At 36.7% G+C, this 22,393-nt stretch overlaps 2 protein-coding genes across 16 annotated transcripts in view; both read right to left on the minus strand.

The window, feature by feature from the left end:
- The window catches only part of LOC6037257 (high affinity cAMP-specific and IBMX-insensitive 3',5'-cyclic phosphodiesterase 8), a 368,336-nt gene that overhangs the window by 22,683 nt on the left and 323,260 nt on the right, over positions 1 to 22,393 (minus strand). For all 15 annotated transcript variants that reach the window (XM_038265561.1, XM_038265562.1, XM_038265559.1 and 12 more), the window contains 5 exons: positions 14,702 to 14,758; positions 14,441 to 14,640; positions 14,104 to 14,163; positions 7,554 to 7,611; positions 6,527 to 6,625 (listed from right to left, as the gene is read on the minus strand). In XM_038265561.1, coding sequence (XP_038121489.1) covers positions 6,527 to 6,625; positions 7,554 to 7,611; positions 14,104 to 14,163; positions 14,441 to 14,640; positions 14,702 to 14,758 — 474 coding nt within the window. The remainder of the gene's footprint in view (positions 1 to 6,526; positions 6,626 to 7,553; positions 7,612 to 14,103; positions 14,164 to 14,440; positions 14,641 to 14,701; positions 14,759 to 22,393) is intronic.
- LOC119770527 lies at positions 15,678 to 16,673 on the minus strand. Its single transcript, XM_038265578.1, has 2 exons — positions 16,184 to 16,673; positions 15,678 to 15,956 (listed from the first exon to the last, which is right to left on the minus strand). The coding sequence occupies exons 1-2, from the start codon at positions 16,602 to 16,604 to the stop codon at positions 15,718 to 15,720; spliced, it is 660 nt and encodes a 219-aa protein (XP_038121506.1). The 5' UTR covers positions 16,605 to 16,673; the 3' UTR covers positions 15,678 to 15,717.

The raw sequence follows: 22,393 nt of genomic DNA on the forward strand, positions 1-22,393 counted from the left end.
TCTCCAAATTTATTGGCAATTTCAGTTGAACAAATTTCATGTAAAATGTGAAAACTTGTGGTTCGTGCTTCGAATTCAGTATAAAATGCAATATAAATCGATAATTTTATAAACAAAACTAGTTTTAACAAATTTCAGGCAAAATTTCGACTTTTTAACAATTTTATCTAAAATTTATATGTATTTTGCTAAAAAGCTTATACACTTAGTTTAATAAATTTAAACATTGATTTTTTTTCTTAAAAACTATATCAGCTACTTTAGTGCTGGTACATTTAGCGTACAATTAAAGTTTGAACATCTTAAATATGAGTTTAACAAGAAAAACTATGACTATCAAAGTCACCCCGGAATCAAAACTAAGAATTTTTAACGTAACTATTTTTCTCAACATTATTGAAAAAACTTTTTTTTTCCGAAATAGTGCATGGACTTTGTGTGGTCTACCCCAGTACATGTTTTAAAAATAATAATCTTGAGAAAAACCTTACCTGTTGGAAAATATTCTAAAAACAAATTGAAATCCTATCAAAGTCACCCCGGTTTACGGTATCTTGAAATGAGTTTCACCCACAATCCTTCCACATAATGTCCGCCCACAAAGGGGAGCTGGGGGTAAGACGGCCACCCCACTGTTTTAATCAATATACTAATGAATATTACTAAAATGTTTAGCAATACTGTTCCTCATGCTTAATAATGCAAATAATGCAACTTTGCCAAACATATTGATTGAAAAAGTATAAAAATAGCTCAAAATAAACAAATAATTTTTGAACTTGAAACTGGATGTAATTTTCTTTAATAACAACTTAGGCATCTTTGTTAGATAATAATATGTTTTCCTGTCTTCAAATAATTTCAAACTCATTGAATAGTTTGAAATCCTATCAAACTTTTCATAAAGATTGCTAATTTAATATTGTTTACATAGTTTTGATTCACTTATTCTAATCGAAATACTAATTATTTCGCATCAAATTGTGTTTGTTTTGTAGTAAAAATTCACAGTTTTTCATAAAATGTGGTCGCAATGATATGAAATTTACTGAGCCAAAATATGAATTATTATGAAATATGGATTTAGCAAAGTTATTAGGTTAATTTTTAGCACTGATCGTCATGGGTGACCGTCTTACCCCGCGTATTTAATATATATACGACATCAATTTTTTTTAAATGAAACTGAAAACTTTTGAAAATTGTTTTTTAAACCAACTAATTTTTGTCATTTCTATAATGGACTATTGGTAGAACAATATGTACGTAATTTGAGATCAAAATAATCTGCTGTGTAAATTTTATGAGACTTCTCCCTTAGGGTGGCCGTCTTACCCCCAGCTCCCCTACCACTCTTGTGCAGGTAAATGTTCCAGTCATAAATTTAACCGGGTCGTCCACGCATCCTAGACAGGGGACACATGGAAAAATGGCAAAAGATGAGTTACCTCCACATTTTCATTCAACAATAAATAAATAAATATTTGTCACTTCTGACGTTTAAAGAAAGCATAAAAAAAAAGATTTTGAACCACTCTCAATTCCTAATTTTTTTTTAGCGAAAAAATAAATAAATCGGAAAACCCGACTTTATTTTCGTATTTTTTTTAGCAAATTTTGCATTAAGAACTTAGTTTGTACCTTTCCCATCTTGAGCGATATTGCAACACAATTCCAGAATATCTTTAGATTTACACGGAGAAAAAAGAGTTCCCAAAATCGTGAACAAGCGTTCATGAAAATGGGAACCACGAACAAAGTGTTCAATTTCATGGTACGTTTTTCAAAATCGTACCATGGAATTTGAACACTTTGTTCGAGGTTCCCATTTTCATGAACGCTTGTTCACGAATTTAGGAACTCTTTTTTCTCCGTGTATAGGCATTTTCAGTAGAACAATTTTCGAAGTATACTTTGATTTTTTTCAATCATGCTTCCACATTTTGGTGGCTACAAAAATGTATGGGTAATTCTCCGCCAACTCACACAGCAGTTGCCCCGACCCCTCTTCGATTTGCGTGAAATTTAGTCCTAAGGGGTAACTTTTGTTCCTGATTACGAATCCGAGGTCCGTTTTTTGATATCTCGTGACGGAGGGGCGGTACGACCCCTTCCATTTTTGAACATGCGAAAAAAAGAGGTGTTTTTCAATAATTTGCAGCCTGAAACGGTGATGAGATAGAAATTTGATGTCAAAGCGACTTTTATAAAAATTAGACGCCCGATTTGATGGTGTACTCAGAATTCCGAAAAAAACGTATTTTTCATCTATCTCATCACCGTTTCAGGCTGCAAATTATTGAAAAACACTTCTTTTTTCGCATGTTCAAAAATGAAGGGGTCGTACCGCCCCTCCGTCACGAGATATCAAAAAACGGACCTCGGATTCGTGATCAGGGACAAAAGTTACCCCTTAGGACAAAGTTTCACGCAAATCGAAGAGGGGTCGGGGCAACTTTTTCCGATTTCGTGTGAGTTGGTAGAGAATTACCCGTATTTATTTTATGATATAAAATGGTTTTGAGCATTAAAACTAAAAAAAAACAATCAATCATCAACATTAAGCATTACATTTATATAATTTTTGATTATTTCAGTTGAATAAACAGTCGATTGTATTTTTTTCAAATGAAGCATTAAAGGAAACTTCACTTATAACGTAATTTATTCAATATTCTCACTTTCATTCTCCCTTTTAGGTTGAAGTTCGTAACAAACCTAGTGCGTGTCGAAGTCATACCGGTTATTGAATTAACAATTTTCAACAAATCTGTTGTTTACAGCAATTTTTATTAAAGAAAAAACCCACTGGTCTTACTGGTTGAATATTATTTGAAAAAAAAAAAAACTAAAATCCGTACAATGTCACTCCGGTTTACGGTAGCAAATTTCACTGTTTAAAGGTTCAATGTTTCGAACAATACCGTATGGGTATCAAACAACGCGATATTTTGTATCTACTTTCGCTAATTTACAATCAGTGGTAAACATTAAAATTTTTACCATTTTTTTAATTTTTATTTTTTGACAAATTTTGGTTGAAATTTTTACGGGAATAGTAGCTTAGTGAATGGATAAAAAATAATCTCAATAGTTTCTGTAGTCTTGAAGATACTAAAATGTCTGTAAGAAAAATCTGGGTGCAAAAGCTCTGGTTGATGTGCACCGTTAATACTAAAATTTCCTTCTTTTGTTATCTCTAATTTTAATAATTTGCAAAACGACAAAAATACGTTTTGATTTTCACTAAATTACAGTTTTATATGTAAAATACTGTCTCAGAAAAACGGTGTTTTGTAAAAATTTGAATATTTTGCACGAAACATTGTAATCTAAGCAAAAATTTGCGTTGCTTTTTCCCCAAATTATTGAAAGTTTAATCATTTTAACAAAATCAACAATTTGTAAAAAAAATACATAAGAAATGGTGAAAAGTGAAAATCTGAACCAAATTTTGTGTCATTTGACGGCCATACTGCATGTTTTTAAAAAGTAGATTATTCAAAAATGTACGGTATTTTATGAAAATTCTAGTACCTATTTATCGTTCAAATTGTGACAACAAGAAAATGCAAAATTGCGTGTCGTATAATAGGCGTCATCCATAAAGTATGTCACGCTAAAATCGGCCAAAAATAACCCCCTCCCCCTTATGACATACTTTGCCACACTTGCTCCGACCCCCCCTCGAAAAGTATGTCACGCTTTGTCGGACCCTCCCCCCCTCCTTACCATCTTGTTTTTTGTACAATTTTAGCATGATTATTTGGATTATTTTCAAATTCGAGGTTCAATCGAGAAAGTTTTGAATTTTTACAGGTGTATTTGGATTTTTTTTGAATGTTGTAGAAATCATTATCAATAGTTTTTTTTGAAATCTTATGATTTAAGCATATTAAATCTATCATCTAAAACTCTGTTTCTTAATGCCTTGAATCGTGTTTTATTTATGAGTAAAGTTATTAAACATTAAAGTTTTTTTATGACAATTTTTTAAAGACTGAATTTTTAGTATTCAAGAAATTGTCTAGCGTGACGTCACAGTTTCACGTACCCCCCCTCTCCTCCTTGTCACACTTTGTCACACTTGCGACATCCCCCCCCTCCCCCCCTAGAGCGTGACGTACTTTATGGATGACGCCATACCTGTGATGCAAAAAAAGTAACAACTAAAAAAAACATCGCTGCAGATATTTTTTTAGCTTAGCTTGGTTGACCGTACTCTAGCCGAGCATAAAGCTCGCAATAGTTAGGTTGGCGCCGATAAAGAATAAATAAATCAGGAATGTGCCGAATGAGCACAGCGCTGCAGATAACTTTTTAGTACAGAAATTATCTTACAGCATGTTTTTTTTTGTAAAATCGTTGAATCTGCAAGATAACTTCAGCTCAATTTCTGCTAGGAACTTCAGCACGATTTTGGCCAGATTACTTTCATCAAGATAACTTTAGCTGATTTCATAGAACCAGACTGCAAGGTAATATCGATTTCATTCAGAATAATTGATTAAATATTTTTATGAATAAATTAAACTAAGTATTAGAACGGAATTTATTTTGATTGATTTATTCATGAAAATAACCAACTGAAGTAATCTTGCAGAATGTTACCTTACAAAAAAGTAATCTTGCAAAAATCGTGCCGAATTTACCTTGCAGAATTCGAGCTGAAGTTATCTTGCAGATTCGATGATTTTTGAAAAAATATCGCTGCAAACAGGGCTGTGGAGTCGCAGTCGGAGTCGGAGCCGGAGTCAACAATGGAGCACTTCCATTCGAGCAGTTTTTGTTTTTTTTCTACAGTGTATTCCTTACGAGAGAACTGGAAGCTGGAGTCGGAGTCGGAGTCGGCTAGAATTGGTAGACCGGAGTCGGTTGGAGCTGAAAACCGGAGCCGGAGTCGGAGTCGTTTGAAATATGACTCGAATCCGCAGCCCTAGCTGCAAGATAACGTCTGTACTAAAAACTTATCTTGCAACGATGTATATTTTTTTTAAGATTGCAGATTTTTTTCGGATTTTAAGATTGCAGCTTTAAGTGAAAAAGGAATTTTTCCTGTCACTTATTGACGTCACAAAAATTCAAAGTTGCACAAAATGGCGTCATTAATTCGATTAAGCCCAAAAAATGCGACAAGATGGCACGATCATGACGTTATTAAGACACTTTTACTTTTTTTTGGAATGGGATCATGATCCTATTTTATGACTATAAGTTTTGGGTCCCCTTTCTTGCGCACAATTTGAATTTAAAATAAAGATTTTTTCGCCATACCTCATAGAATGACACTAAGCCTCAGGTAGGCATCTTCCCCCCCGCCCCCAAGGGTCGATAATCCAGATTTGAAAAGCAACCCGTTTGAATAATGCCACCAAGTCCAAGTGTGGGGGTCTCTTTGAATCAACCACACCGGTGCGCGGCTCTACCAGGAATCCTGATTGGTTTGATCGAAGGATGATGGACAATCCTGGCCGGAGATCTCATTCGCTAGGAACCGAAGGGAAAATTTAATCAAGGAATACACGCTCCGCCTGCCATTTATTACACAGTCCAACAAGATTTTGTCTCTGAGACGAGTATATGTGTTCCTAGTAGAATTTTGCCTGCTGAATCCGAATCCGGGTCCAGAATTGCTCCAAATGGTCCCAATTTTGAGATACACCAGTTTGAAATGTTAATTTAGGCCAAAATTAGCTACTTTGTCGACTATTTTACAATAGAACTATTGAATAAACAAATAAACCAATACATGTATCTTAAAGTTCACGTTTTCCCCTTTCTGAAACACCCCTGGTTTTTAAAATTTGATTGTTTCTACGCATATTTATAGCCATTTTAAAATTATATTTTCAGTTGGTTCTCATTCAAGTTTTTCCAACTTGCATGCAAGTCAAATTATAATTTTAAAATGGCTATAAATATGCGTAGAAACAATCAAATTTTAAAAACCAGGGGTGTTTCAGAAAGGGGAAAACGTGAACTTTAAGATACATGTATTGGTTTATTTGTTTATTCAATAATTCTATTGTAAAATAGTCGACAGAGTAGCTAATTTTGGCCTAAATTAACATTTCAAACTGGTGTATCTCAAAATTGGGACCATTTGGAGCAATTCTGGACCCGGATTCGGATTCAACAGGCAAAAATCTACTAGGAACACATATTCTCGTCTCAGAGACAAGAAACATTTGATTTTTTGTTGAACTGTGTTATTAGTTTGCCAGAAAGACACCCTTTGGAAAGTCATCGACGTCCTCCGCTATCATCGTTCGAATTCTGCACACTTTTGTCGGTATGGAAATTGGTTTTACTTTGTTGACTCGTGGGACCGATAACTGGGAAGGGATATTAAATACTGGACCGGGACCAACGGACCTCATTTTATTTCACAAACATTGCAAAGTTAGTTTGTGGATGATTGCATTTGGACGCAATACTTTGAGTATATTTTCGTTTCACTTCAAAACAAAATTCGACCAACATGTACATCGGTTGTACGGGAAGATTCCGTGAGTGCAAAGCTTACCTGTTGCGTCGATATCACATTCTGTGGCCGGACGAGTGAGTGCTGGATCTGCCGCAGCTCCGACGAGCAGATGGACACGTGGGGCGACTCGATGATGCACTGGGTGGTGGAAGGTGGGGTGGCAATTCCGATGTACATTTTGCAGGATCCATGAAAAGAAACAGAGAAGATGGAAAATAATTCCATTAGCTACGACTGCTGGACTTGAGTGAGGGTGCCGTTCTTTGCAAAGGAAAGGGAGTATTTTCCAAGATTTGAATAATGTGTTCTACTCCGGTTATGTTTTGCTTTAGTTTTATATTTAGTGTTGTTATTTCAAAAAGAAACCTGGATTTTTTTATACTGAGGACTTATTGAAAAAAACTCTAGAAATGTTGTTGAAGGTCTCAAAGAATTACGACTTGGCAACACTGTACTGAGTTTTCAAATTTAATTTTATTTCAAAGGAAGAAAATTTAAAAAATAAAAAATAAATAAAGTTAAATTTTAACATTTTCTTATTTGTTTTATAACTAAAAAACAGCAACAACATCAAGACTAAAATTTAAGCTCGAAAACTTTGCCACTCTGACTTAGCTGGCAACACTTTCTTGGTTGGTTGCCATCGTGCCTCGCTGTTCAGCTCAATTAGGTTTAGTTAAATTGATTTATCGTTCGGTGTATGTCGGTGTGTATGTTCGGAAACGAACTTTTGCATTGCATACAAATAAAAAAAGCGGGGAAAAGGAAGCTTTTGCGGAAGCAACTTCGACAAGGATGTTCACCGATAGAATTGAATTGCTCCATTAAGGAGCAGCGCTACCGCTGGAAAAGCGAAGGAAATTTCATTGCTCTCTGCTTTAAGGAATGGGCGAAGGAATTTAAGATATATTCTCGTTTATGAAAAACATCTCAAGATGCAAACGTTCAACAACTGCCACCATTACCCCACCGCATTTCCCAACCAAGTGCAGTTGGTTCATATTTCCGCCCGAATGCAGGCAAAATTCTTGCCTTCCACATTCATAACTTGTTCATCATTACTCACCCTGTTGAAGCCAACGTCTAGCAGCGAAATCACAGCCGTGTCGTCCTTTTCGAATACACTACGAAAAAAAAAGAGAGAGGAAGGAGTCATAAAAATGATGAAAAATGTACTCACAGACGCAGACCACGTATACGGGAAAGAATTGAATCTGGGTTGAGAAATCCCATTCAGGAAATGGAGTAGTTGAAAAATGGAAGCCTCGTTCTGGTTATTGTTGCTCATATTTCAAAACACGAGGATTCACTTCTCCAAATGTTCTGCCCACAAAGGGAAAACCACCCATTTTCGTTTGTGACTTATTTTAAGCAACAAATGGCGGTTTATTTGTCTTCTCGCCAGGAAAATACACCCATTAAGGAGTGAAACAACTTCACACGTGTTTTTAAAGCTTCTTGACACCGATTTTCCCGCCCAGGTCCGTGTGTACAGGCGTGGAAGAGGGGTGAACACTTTTGACCCTGGCACAGTTTGGAGAGCCGCTGCTGGAACGTGCACAAGGCCAAATCCGGCCAGATTGGCACATTGTCACGGACAAATTTCATTTCCTGTTGCTTTTCCCCAGCTGATGAGGTGCGGGATATTTTGAGTCCAAGAGAAGAGAATGATATCACCTTTGCTTTAAAGATTGGGTAGGCAGCTTGGGAGGGCTCTGACGCCAAAATTCTTACACTTAAATTTTGTTATCCTCAATGGGATATTTTCCAAAACAATTATGTTCATCGCTCAAACGAAATTTAAAAATGCCATAGATAAATTTTCAAAAATGTATTGAAATCCGTATTTGGCAACAGATTCCCAAAAAGTGTCCACGTGGTTTATGGATGGTCCCAAACGGGAAAAAATGTTTTTTAAATCACGAGAATTCCCAGGACCCTGGAAAAACTTTTAAAACAGTAATGGGTAATTCTCTACCAACTCACACGAAATCGGGAAAAGTTGCCCCGACCCCTCTTCGATTTGCGTGAAACTTTGTCCTAAGGGGTAACTTTTGTCCCTGATCACGAATCCGAGGTCCGTTTTTTGATATCTCGTGACGGAGGGGCGGTACGACCCCTTCCATTTTTGAACATGCGAAACAAGAGGTGTTTTTCAACAATTTGCAGCCTGAAACGGTGATGAGATAGAAATTTGGTGTCAAAGGGACTTTTATGTAAAATTAGACGCCCGATTTGATGGCGTAGTCAGAATTCCGAATAAACGTATTTTTCATCGAAAAAAACACTAAAAAGGTTTTAAAAATTCTGGAACATGTCATTTTATGGGATATTTAATGTACTTTCCGAATCTACATTGTCCCAGAAGGGTCATTTTTTCATTTAGAACAAAATTTTTCATTTTAAAATTTCGTGTTTTTTCTAACTTTGCAGGGTTATTTTTTAGAGTGTAACAATGTTGTAAAAAGTTGTAGAGCAGACAATTACAAAAATTTTGATAAATGGACATAAGTGGTTTGCTTATGAACATCACGAGTTATCGCGATTTTACGAAAAAAAGTTTTGAAAAAGTTACTTTTTGCGTTTCTCTTTGTTTCGTCGTCCGTGTCTGTCGCGGGTGACCATGAATGGCCATGATCGATGACGACCAACTTTTTCAAAACTTTTTTTCGTAAAATCGCGATAACTCGTGATGTTTATAAGCAAACCCCTTATGTCTATATATCAATTTTTTTGTAATTGTCTGCTCTACAACTTTGTAGAACATTGTTACACTCTAAAAAATAACCCTGCAAAGTTAGAAAAAACACGAAATTTTAAAATGAAAAATTTTGTTCTAAATGAAAAAATGACCCTTTTGGGACAATGTAGATTCGAAAAGTACATTAAATTTCCCATAAAATGGCAGGTTCCAAATTTTTTTACAGTCAAGTAACGGAAAATGGGAGAATTTTTAAAACTTTTTTAGTGTTTTTTCGATGAAAAATACGTTTATTCGGAATTCTGAGTACGCCATCAAATCGGGCGTCTAATTTTACACAAAAGTCCCTTTAACACCAAATTTCTATCTCATCACCGTTTCAGGCTGCAAATTGTTGAAAAACACCTCTTTTTTCACATGTTCAAAAATGGAAGGGGTCGTACCGCCCCTCCGTCACGAGATATCAAAAAACGGACCTCGGTTTCGTGATCAGGGACAAAAGTTACCCTTTAGGACAAAGTTTCACGCAAATCGAAGAGGGGTCGGGGCAACTTTTCCCGATTTCGTGTGAGTTGGCGGAGAATTACCCTAATAAAATCTATGATTTCATTATATTTGTTATGTTTTGGTAAGGCTATATAATCCAGCTCTAAAAATGAACTTTTCACAGAAAGCTCGTAGACCCACCTTCATGTATACCTTTCGGCTCAGAATCAAAAACTGAACAAATGTCTGTCTGTCTGTGTGTAGGTCTATACTGCCCATGTTCACATAAATGTCCCATATGCAAAAACAGCAAGCTGAGAAAAACGCATTTGAAGTTTGTCCCATACATAAGGCTACGTGTTAAGTTTTCACGAAAAAACAGGATTTCCTCTTGATTTCTAGAACAAAGTACTGGATGTTATAGGCTCTTTTGAAAGAGCACACGATTTTGAACAAAACTGCATCAATAACTCAAAAGTGATGAAAATGCATATGGGACATTTATGCGATCATAGGCAGTATAGGTGTGTGACCTGAGTGTGGGTCTGAGATTTAAAAAAAAGTGTCCTCGTAGTTTATGGAAAACCTTTACAATTTGTCTTAATGTTTCAAGACCTGGCAACTCTTTCTGAAGTAATGACCACTTAAGCAATATTTTTAACAAAAAAAAAATGATGAAATTTGTGTTCATAAACTTTTGAGTTTGTGCCTGACATTTTTTGAGGTGCACAGATTTAAAAAAAAACTTCATTGAATTAATATTTTGTATTTTTTTTGTCGAAACTTATTTCGTTAGTCTTCAAACGCTTAAGAGCGAGTTTTTCACCGATGTGAAACAGGTCGTATCGAGGTGCTCCGATTTGGATGAAATTTTCAGGGTTTGTTTGTCTATACATGAGATGAACTCATGCCAAATATGAGCCCTCTACGACAAAGGGAAGTGGGGTAAAACGGGCATTGAAGTTTGAGGTCCAAAAAACATGAAAAATGTTAAAATTGCTCGCATTTCCGTAAAACTTCATCAATTCCAACTCTCTTAGATGCATTCGAAAGGTATTTTAAAGCCCTTCAAAATGTGCTATAGACATCCAGGATTGGTTTGACTTTTCTCATAGCTTTTGCAAATTACTGTTAAAAATGGATTTTTTTAAAACCTTAATAACTTTTTGCAACAGCCTCCAACACCCATACTCCCATAGGTCAAAAGTTAGGGAATTTCATGGACTATAAGCCTACGGTATTAACTTTTTGGCCAATCGCAGTTTTTCTCATAGTTTTACGATTTTTCTGGAACAAACATTTCACAACGTTGGTTTATGCCCTGTAGGCCTCCATAGCGGCACTTTTTGGTCTCAATTTTGACATATTCGGAATCCTCAGAAAATTTTACATTAGATTGAGGTGTTGGAATTTTGAATTTGATTGGAAAAAATGCCATTTAGAATTAATTAAAATATTATTTAGCATTTTGTCTAATTAGCGGTAAAACAAGTTTTCGCCTACTTGATACAGCATTTGACGTATTGATCATAGGGTAAATAAGATCTATTTCTTTTTTCAAAAATGTTTTATTTAATTATTTTTTAAATCAAAATTACAACTCCAATACTTCTAACTTACGTGAAATTGTCCGAGGATTCCGAATATGACAAAATTGAGACCAAAAAGTGCCGTCTTCTTGGCCTACAGGGCAAAAACTAACGTTGTTAAATGTTTGTTCTAGAAAAATCATAAAACTATGAGAAAAACTGCGATTGGCCAAAAAGTTAATACCGTAGGCTTATAGTCCATGAAATTCCCTAACTTTTGACCTATGGGAGTATGGGTGTTGGAGGCTGTTGCAAAAAGTTATTAAGGTTTTAAAAAAATCCATTTTTAACAGTAATTTGCAAAAGCTATGAGAAAAAGTCAAACCAATCCTGGATGTCTATAGCACATTTTGAAGGGCTTTAAAATACCTTTCGAATGCATCTAAGAGAGTTGGAATTGATGAAGTTTTACGGAAATGCGAGCAATTTTAACATTTTTCATGTTTTTTGGACCTCAAACTTCAATGCCCGTTTTACCCCTTTTCCCTTTGTCGTAGAGGGCTCATATTTGGCATGAGTTCATCTCATGTATAGACAAACAAATGCTGAAAGTTTCATCCAAATCGGAGCACCTCGATACGACCTCTAGAACAAACCGAGCAGAATCTACAAATACTGCCTCTTAAGAACGCAATTTCTGATGGATTTGAAAGATTGTTAATTGATATATTTTAATTTTATATAAATGCACAGACATACACAGACTTTTTTACAGGCATATTAGAAAATCAAGTGGCATCTCTGGTTCAAACCCATCATATCAGCCATCATAGAATTAACTTAAAAACTATCAATTGGTGATAATCTACACATCAATCTCAACAAGGATGGCAGTTTTTAGATAGCTCAAAAGTTGTTTCTGTTTCTTTGTTGTGCTTTGGATTTGAAATGCACAACAGTTTCTAATACACCGTGATTGAAATGAAACAAGTCTTATAAATATATTTTTAAATTTTTTCATATGAAAGATTTAATTTCTTTAAATGTGTTTCGAAAAAAAAATCAAATTATTCGCTCTACAGCATTGCCTTGGCGTTCCCGATTGCGAGATTCTTACTCGAAACTAGGTGTCCGAAGACTTGATTGTTGAGGCAATTGCAAACCTCTTTTACACCCGGGATTCGAACTGACGACCTTTGGATTGTGAGTCCAACTGCCTACCAGCGACTCCACCAGGACAGGACTCAGGGAGACGACTCCTACACCTGGACTGAGCTAACGACCTAACCTTTTTAGGCTAGTCCGGGGCCAACATTTACTTCCCCATTCGACGGAAGGCGTGATCAGACAAGTCTCGTCTCAAAATTTGCCACCGGGACCGTCTGGGATCGAACCCAGGCCGACTGGGTGAGAGGCAACCACGCTTACCCCTACACCACGGACCCGGATGTGTGTTTATAAAATATAAAAATAATTACAACAAATAAAGTGATACCAGTCAATGTAAAATTTTAGATGAAAGTCTTAATGTTTTATATAGAAAATAATTAAAATTATATTTAAGTCACTACCACCAACTAGGGAAAATCGAGACTACACTATGAATATGTACTAGAGGTTTTAGAGAATATAATGGAAACATAATGGAAAATTTGACTTAACCCTGTTTATTGAATTATATTTTTTTTAGTTGGTGATGGCAAAATGAAATGGTGATTTTTAATTTAATTTTATGTCACTAAAACTTGATTTTCAAAAAAAACACTTTTTTATATGTTTTAGGGGACATCAAATGACAACTTTTCAGAAATTTTCAGATTGTGCAAAAAATCATTAACTGAATTATGAATTTATGAATAAATACTGACTCAAAAAAATATTGGAAATATTGGTTGCACAAATTTTTCAACTTCATTTTTCGATGTAAAATAAAATTTGCAATCAAAAAGTACTTTAGTGAAATTTTGTGCACATGTTTGCGCACTGTAGAAAAAAATTTTTTTTTGAAAAGCTTAGAAAATTCTCTATATTTTGCTTTTTTGAACTTTGTTGATACGACCCTTAGTTGCTGTGATATTGCTATGCAGTGATTTAAAAACTGGAAAATTTATGTTTTCTAAGTCTCACCCAAAAAAATAACACAATTTTTTAATGTCGATATCTCAGAAACTAATGGTCCGATTTTCAATGTTGAAATATTAAACAGTCGTAAATGTTTTTGATCATTTCAAAAACAATATTTTCAAAACTTTTAAATCCAGACTAACATTTCAAATGGGTCAAACATTCAATATTACGTCATTTTGTTAGTCTTGAAAATATTGTTTTCGAAAAGATCGAAAAATCTCACGAATGTTTCATGTTTTAACATTGTAAATCGAACCATTAGTTGCTGAGATTTTTTGCACAGCCTTAAAAATTCTGAAAAGTTGGCATTTGATTTCCCCTAAATCAAATAAAAAGAGTGTTTTTTGCAAATCAAGTTTTACTGAAAAAAAGTTAAATTAAAATTCACAAAAAATGTGTTTACCGTGTATTACTTTGTTTAGTGTAGTCCTTATCCATAAATACAACTTTACCGAAGACATCAAATCGATCGAAAAAATGCTTCAAAAGATACAGATTTTTGAATTTTTATATATCATTTTTGTATGGACAGCTGCCAAATTTGTATGGAAAATTATATGGACAAACTGGTTTCTTTGGGCTTACCGAAAGCACCAACAAAGTTTCATTCGGATTTAAAAATCCAAAAAAATCGAATGACCAAAATCTGAGAGAATAGTTCTAATTATGAAAAAAATGCGTTTGATGCCAAGATTTCTTGCGAAATTTTGGAATTTTAGAAAAAATATCAGTATTCTGATGGTCTGTGTTATCATTGCTGGAAAAAAACTTACCTTTTCTTCACTACTGCTACCATGGTGGTATGTTGACTACCTTTTGAATTCCTAATGGACCTGTTAAAAGAATTGAATAATATTTAAGAATTATTATTTTTTGCTTAATTAGTACTGAACGCAATCAGGGGTAAAGCACAGTTGTACTCAAACAACACAATGCTTTTTAACAGCTTTTAATTTAATCCTCGGAACACTGAAGCGTGGAAAATTTTTAAATTAGAATTTTCGAGCAGCGTGTTGAGGTGGTTGCCTACCAGCAGGCGCTCACCGTTTCGAGCAGTGCTGCCGAAACTTTATTCCTCTTCCTCTCTCTCTCTCACACACTCACACTCACCTGCCCAGGGCGTCCGCCTCGATGATCCGGGGGTGCCGCGCGTCCACCACGATTATGTGATGCCCTCCGGTGGCCACGTTCTGGAACGCCTCGATGGCCGCCTCGTGGGACTTGACGAAGGTCGGCTCGAAGTTGAGCCGGTGGCTGGCGGTGACCAGCGCCTCGAACACGGGGTCATTCTTGCAGAATGCAATTAAAATCTGGAACAAAATTGATCTGTTGAATGACGTTCGACGACGGTGGTGATAATCTGGTCGTTACCTTAATCGGTGGGTTGGGTGGCCACAGGTTGGGAAATTTTAAATCCGATATTAATCTCTGCGAAGAAAGTACGGAAACGAAGAAACGAACGGAATTAGTGTTTGGCTTTGAGTAGTGAGTTAATCGGGCTTAAAAATTGAGCCAAGTTGTTGGGTTGGGCTGGGCCGGGATGGGTCCGGGGGGAGATTGTCATCAACTTGGTCGTAGTTGCTCGTGGAGCTCAAAGATACACACCCCGAGCCTAGCGAGGACTGAAGGGGGCTGGCTTACGGACTACACGACAATGGTTCAGGACGGGAGAGGTTTTTAGAGTTTTAAAAGTACTGTTTACAAAACAGTGCTAATTTGTTGGCAGTTTCCGCGTCAGTGAGGATTAACGCGAGTGAATTGAAGGTAATGGTGCAAGTTTTTCTTGAAAAGGCTTAGTAGGTAGCTCGAAAGTGTTTGCATTTGCCTTATTGTTCAAAATATTAAATATGTTTTTTGAGTTACTTTATATTATAATACTAATAATATTGTACCAGCAACTTTACCTGAGTGTCATCGTCTTCTTGAGAAATGGTTGAAAGATTTGCATGACCATGTTCTAACATGATAAAACAAACTAAATTAGTAATTAATTGCAACACAATTTCAAGACCCCACCAAAAACCCCACTCACTTCCCATCCAATCCCCAGAATCCTCCTCCAACCGGATCGATTCCCGTCTTCCGCCTTTGGACTCCCGCGTCCTACTGACAGGCGTCTCCTCCTCCGGATAATCCTCCCCACTCCCGCCGTACTCGTACAGCTGAATGTCAAACTCGTACAGAACGCGCCGTTTGAACGCCGGATTGATGGCATCCACTGGCAGCATCCGGAACGCGTCGAACCGGCGCCGCTCGCGGGCGTTCAACACCCGGATCAAAACCTTCGAAACGCGCACTTCTTCGTCCATCGCTGCGGACGACAAACCGGACGACAACAATCACGGAACCCCCCTCCCGGTGGTGGTTGACAGTTGGTACGTGGACGACTAGATCACCGCGAGAGTACTCACTTCGTCCTGTGGATCTCCGGTGGGCGAGTCCAGATCTAGCGTGCGTCCCTCGACGATCTCGTGCAGGCTGGCCACGTGGCGCATGTGGGGATGGCGGCGACCTGCTGCTCCACCGGAGGAACTCCGTTCCAGGGTCCGGGGACGGTATGCCGACGGGACACCGTTTGTGGCCGGACCCGCAGTTCGGGTGTAAACTTTGGTTTTGCCGTTTTTGTCTTGAGATTTGATGGAAAGATGCTTATTTTGAAAAAGTTTTAAGGAAATTTGCATAGAGAATAATGGAATCTGCCTCAAATAATAATAATAATCGTAAAAAATTATACTCTACTCTCTGCAGACTGCGAATTCAATACAAGTTCAAAAAGTTCTTATCACATACACGACATCAGTGCTCCATTATTCCCCAATCGCACAAGACTCCCCCAGTCGCATTAAACTTTACCATTCCGTAGCATAATCTCATTCAACCGGAGCGCCCGCTGGTCCAAACTTTTGACAAGTTCGAGCACATCCGGCTGGGGCCTGCCACCGCCACCTCTTCCCTCCAAATCCTCGTCATCCGTCGAGAACATCAGGTACTGCTCCTCCTCGCCCGCTGGCAACTTCCGGCGCAGCTGCACCGGCGAATATTCTTCCTCGTCGGACTGACCGGTGTCCATCTCAGTTTGGACGTCCCGGTTCGTGGCTTCGGCGTTTGCGGCCATTCGGACCGAGTTTAGCCGTCTCACCTCGAGAATGTCCACCGTTGTCAGGGACGGCTTGTACAGCGACGACGACGATCCGTGCGCTTTGGACGCAGAGTTGGCCTTTTTGAACACGCGGAAGCAACCGCCCCAAACGTCACCGGTGCCGGCGCTGCTCATGGCGGACCATTTGGAGACACACTCGCACTTGAAGTTTGCACTATTTTTACTTTCTCTTCACTATTACCAATTTTCTTAGAGATTGGTGCGCTGGAAGTGGGGACGCGAAATCGTGATTATTCAGGTTAATTTTTTTGTGTGCTTTTGTGTCGCTGTTCGTATCGGATGAGTGATTGTGCTAATCGAATAATAGCATTATTGGTGCGCTGGAAGTGGGGACGCGAAGTCGTGATTATGCAGGTTAATTTTTTTGTGTGCTTTTGTGTCGCTATTCGTATGGAGTGAGTGATTGTGGTAATCGAATAATAGCATCATTGGTGCGCTGGAAGTGGGGACGCGAAATCGTGATTATTCAGGTTAATTTTTGGTGTGCTTTTGTGTCGCTGTTCGTATCGGATGAGTGATTGTGCTAATCGAATAATAGCATTATTGGTGCGCTGGAAGTGGGGACGCGAAGTCGTGATTATGCAGGTTAATTTTTTTGTGTGCTTTTGTGTCGCTATTCGTATGGAGTGAGTGATTGTGGTAATCGAATAATAGCATCATTGGTGCGCTGGAAGTGGGGACGCGAAATCGTGATTATTCAGGTTAATTTTTGGTGTGCTTTTGTGTCGCTGTTCGTATCGGATGAGTGATTGTGCTAATCGAATAATAGCATCATTGGTGCGCTGGAAGTGGGGACGCGAAATCGTGATTATGCAGGTTAATTTTTTTGTGTGCTTTTGTGTCGCTATTCGTATGGAGTGAGTGATTGTGGTAATCGAATAATAGCATCATTGGTGCGCTGGAAGTGGGGACGCGAAATCGTGATTATTCAGGTTAATTTTTTTGTGTGCTTTTGTGTCGCTATTCGTATGGAGTGAGTGATTGTGGTAATCGAATAATAGCATCATTGGTGCGCTGGAAGTGGGGACGCGAAATCGTGATTATTCAGGTTAAATTTTTGGTGTGCTTTTGTGTCGCTGTTCGTATCGGATGAGTGATTGTGCTAATCGAATAATAGCATTATTGGTGCGCTGGAAGTGGGGACGCGAAGTCGTGATTATGCAGGTTAATTTTTTTGTGTGCTTTTGTGTCGCTATTCGTATGGAGTGAGTGATTGTGGTAATCGAATAATAGCATCATTGGTGCGCTGGAAGTGGGGACGCGAAATCGTGATTATTCAGGTTAATTTTTGGTGTGCTTTTGTGTCGCTGTTCGTATCGGATGAGTGATTGTGCTAATCGAATAATAGCATCATTGGTGCGCTGGAAGTGGGGACGCGAAGTCGTGATTATGCAGGTTATTTTTTTTGTGTGCTTTTGTGTCGCTGTTCGTTAGGGGTGAGTGATTGTGGTGATCGAATAATAGCATGACTTACTGAATTATTTGTGTCTTGAGCGTAATTTTCGTTGAGTAATTGGTTTTTTTTTGTGATTTTTTTTGAGATCTTAATTAATTGTTTTGTGATTTTCAAAGCCCTTCCTATATCATCGTTGATCGGAAGGCACGGCGTCGGGTAAATTGTATATAATGTTTTGAATAAGGTTTTATTTTTAATGGTGAAAAAGCCATTTCTATATAATGATCGAAAGACGCACTGACATTTTGGATTAATTAATAGTGGAGTGAAATAATTGTGTGTGAGTGATTTTGTGTGTTAACCAAAAAGACCTTCCCATAGCATCGTTGCTCGGAAGGCTCGCCGACGGGTCTGTTATGAAAGTCCTCCCCATAGCATCGTAGCTCGGGAGGCATCGAAAAGCCAATACCTTATCCTACTAACCCAAAAAATAATAATCACGTGATGCTTGAAGGAGATGCTGTGGATTCAACGGTCTCATGCGGTATCAACAAGTATATAGCGAAAAACTGTGTGCTTGATGAGTCTGCAACTTCAACTATCGGACTAACATTCCTCCCTTTCGTTGAACTGCAGGCTTCTTGGGAGGGCGCCGGTATTGACTAATAAAGTAGGGATCTTCAGAGGTTAAACAGTGAACGGATGGTTGGCTCCCACTGATCATTTTTGATTCATTGTTTAACTTCAGCTGATCTGTCAATAACGGAGTAGCAGCTCATTGGCAGTCAACCATGCTCATGCTCATGCTCACTATTACCAATTTTCTTAGAATTGTTTTAGATGTAATCTTCACGAAAAAAATAAAAATAAAAATGAGCATCCCTACAAAGCAATAATCTCCCACCATTACCCACTCGTTCAACAGAGCAAATTTTATTTAATAATTTTGGTGCTTGCCCGGTTCGATTCATGGCGGTTGGATTAAAATTTATGCACCTGCGGAGCAGTTCGGGAGCTTCCCTCTCCACCCGTGGCACAGCATATTTTGCCACTTTAATGCGATAAAATATTGTGTGAAATTTGCCGCAGGCAAATGTGCACCGTGAGCTTCTGGGTGGTTAAAATTGAATGAAATCGAGTATTTTAGTATATAAGTAGGGGAAATATACCCTTTCTAATCAAACACCTATCTTCGTCATATGGAGAGTTTGATGCTCGATTAAAGCTCCAAAAATACTATTTAGGCTATAAACTTACCAGCAAAAGCACCGCCTCGAGTAAGCACGCAAATTTATGCCATTTACTGGCCAAAAAGATCAAATGTAATGCACTTTTGATCATAAGTTCTATTTTGCAAAACCATTTCTCATCATTTTGGTGGAACACACATCCACACGCAAGATCAGAGATTAACTGCTTAACGAAAGTCGCCATCAATATCTTTTCACTTGCGCTAACGATTTCAAAGCGCTTAAGATATAAAATTGCTTCCAACTACCGGCAACATGTTCTTTTGCACATTCTTTAGTCACTCTCTCGAAAAATAATCCCGAAAAATGTAAATAATTAGCATGCGCCATCAAAAAAACAAACGCGCCAAGTCTTTTGACGTTTGAATTTTGACTACCCATTCCAATCGAAGGCTGATGAAAACCGAGCGAAGGCAAATAAAGAACAAAGGGTGGCCACCAACACCACCAACATGCTGGTGCAGCGCCTGTTGGAGTGAGACAGTGATGCCAGGAAATTTTCTCTATAAATGCTACTTTTCGTGGGTGTTCGCTTAAAATTTCATCAATTTTGGCAGCACGAAGCAGACCCAAAGAAGAAAAAAATAACTAAGCTGAAAATAGAAATAGCATAACCTTTAATAAAAGTGAAAATAAACAGAAATGTTCACAAAAAGTTGCTCTACTCGTTGGTGTACTTGGTTTTAGTGAATTTCAAGGAACAATCCATATTATCCAGCATCATTCAAACACGACCGCTTATTAGGCTTAAAATGGGCATATTTCCCCTACCACTTTTGTATGGACAGCAGCCAAACTTGTATGGGTGAACCAATGACACCAAATATCTTTTCTGATCAAAGGGAAGGCCTCAACAAAGTTTTAGCCAAATCAAAAAATACTAAATAAAAATGGTCGAAATCAGCCGATTTTGTAGAGAATTGCTCTGACATTGTTTTCAAAACCTACAACATTGTTTCCGAAATCGAGAAAAGTTTAGTCGATTTTGAAAACATTTTAAATTTAAAAACATGGAGTAACGGGTTTGCTTACAGAATTTCTTTCTGTGTAAAGATCGGTGAATTCGGTTTAAAAATCTTGTCATCCAAAAACGTCTTCTTTAAACTGCTATTATCTTATCAGGGTTTAATCGGATCGTTTTGCGGTCTTCGACAAATTTGTCATACTATTTTATTTTTATGAATTTCACACTTATCCATTATCCGAATCACAACGCCACCTTTTGGTGGAATTTTCGCAATAGAAATACACAACTTTTGGTACCCTAACATGTATCGGTCATCGCTGAAATTTCAAGTTATCGCAGTTTTAGTGAAAACAGTCGATTTTTCCCGTTTTCGTCATTTTTCCATTTTTGCGCGAGGCGCGTCGAAAAACCCAGTTTTTATTTTCAAAAAATCGTATCGCAGAGTATTGAAAACATAATTTCACCATTTTTTGATATGTTATGTGAAATTTTCCGAGGAATCCGATAAAAATATTTTCAGCCATAGGCTTTTTAGTCCCGAGACCTTCAAAACAGCATTTTAAGTTTTCATACGACCTTTTCAAATGTTAAGCTGGATTTTTGAAACTTCTCACTATTTTTCCCACATAGCCTAACTAATTACCTTTTTTTGCGTCTAGGACAGCTAAAATCGGATGAAATGGCACGGAGAAATGTTTTTTTCAAAAAAGTGGTTTTTGCGAAAAATGATAAAAGCTGCCATTTTTCGGACTACCCTAAGACGGCGTAGGTCACCCTAATGGCCAAACAAAAAAAATACGGGTCTAATTATTTTGGCAAATGACCCCCAGAAAAAATTTGAGCCCGATCGGAGAACGTTTTTTTTTTAATCATGCTGTTTTCGTGGGGAATTTCTGTATTTAAGTATTTAAGTATTTATGTATTTAAGTATTTAAGTATTTAAGTATTTAAGTATTTAAGTATTTAAGTGTATTTAAGTGGCAGTGCGTGGCCGAATGGTTACGCTGTCCGCTTTGTAAGCGGATGATTCTGGGTTCGATTCCCATCTGCTGCAACCTTCCATCGGATGAGGAAGTAAAATGTCGGTCCCGGCCTTGGTTGTTAGGCCGTTAAGTCATTCCAGGTGTAGGAGTTATCTCCATACCATAAGTACAAACAACACACCAAACCAAGCCTGCTCCAGTGGAATCGCTGGCGGCGGTTGGACTCTCAATCCAAAGGTCGTCAGTTCAAACACTGGGGTGGAAGGTTCCTTGGAGTAAAAAGAGGTTTGGGTGCTCTCCCCATTCAAGCCTTCGGACTCGTAGATTCGAGCGGAAACTTGCAATAGAGACCACAAAAGACCCGGGGGTCGTTAATGTGGATGGTTTGATTTTTGAAGTATTTAAGTATTTAAGTATTTAAGTATTTAAGTATTTAAGTATTTAAGTATTTAAGTATTTAAGTATTTAAGTATTTAAGTATTTAAGTATTTAAGTATTTAAGTATTTAAGTATTTAAGTATTTAAGTATTTAAGTATTTAAGTATTTAAGTATTTAAGTATTTAAGTATTTAAGTATTTAAGTATTTAAGTATTTAAGTATTTAAGTATTTAAGTATTTAAGTATTTAATTATTTAAGTATTTAAGTATTTAAGTATTTTAGTATTTAAGTATTTAAGCATTTAAGTATTTAAGTATTTAAGTATTTAAGTATTTAAGTATTTAAGTATTTAAGTATTTAAGTATTTAAGTATTTAAGTATTTAAGTATTTAAGTATTTACGTATTTAAGTATTTAAGTATTTAAGTATTTATGTATTTAAGTATTTAAGTATTTAAGTATTTAAGTATTTAAGTATTTAAGTATTTAAGTATTTAAGTATTTAAGTATTTAAGTATTTAAGTATTTAAGTATTTAAGTATTTAAGTATTTAAGTATTTACGTATTTAAGTATTTAAGTATTTAAGTATTTATGTATTTAAGTATTTAAGTATTTAAGTATTTAAGTATTTAAGTATTTAAGTATTTAAGTATTTACGTATTTAAGTATTTAAGTATTTAAGTATTTATGTATTTAAGTATTTAAGTATTTAAGTATTTAAGTATTTAAGTATTTAAGTATTTAAGTATTTAAGTATTTAAGTATTTAAGTGTTTAAGTATTTAAGTATTTAAGTATTTAAGAATTTAAGTATTTAAGTATTTAAGTATTTTAGTGTTATTTTTATATTTTTAAATATTTGTGTTTGTTTATATTTTTGTAGTTTTGTAAAAAATCACAAAAAAAATATTCCTACTTGCAAAATTCA

This window comes from Culex quinquefasciatus, chromosome 3 (assembly GCF_015732765.1).
Source record: "Culex quinquefasciatus strain JHB chromosome 3, VPISU_Cqui_1.0_pri_paternal, whole genome shotgun sequence".
Lineage (NCBI taxonomy): Eukaryota > Metazoa > Arthropoda > Insecta > Diptera > Culicidae > Culex > Culex quinquefasciatus.

Excerpts from the sequence above, each read along its gene's own strand:
- LOC119770527 (XM_038265578.1), bottom strand. The coding sequence starts at position 16,604 with ATGAGCAGCGCCGGCACCGGTGACGTTTGGGGCGGTTGCTTCCGCGTG. Across the intron at positions 15,957-16,183 it reads TGAGATTATGCTACGGAATG|ACAAAAACGGCAAAACCAAA; the intron begins GTAAAGTTTAAT and ends TCAAATCTCAAG.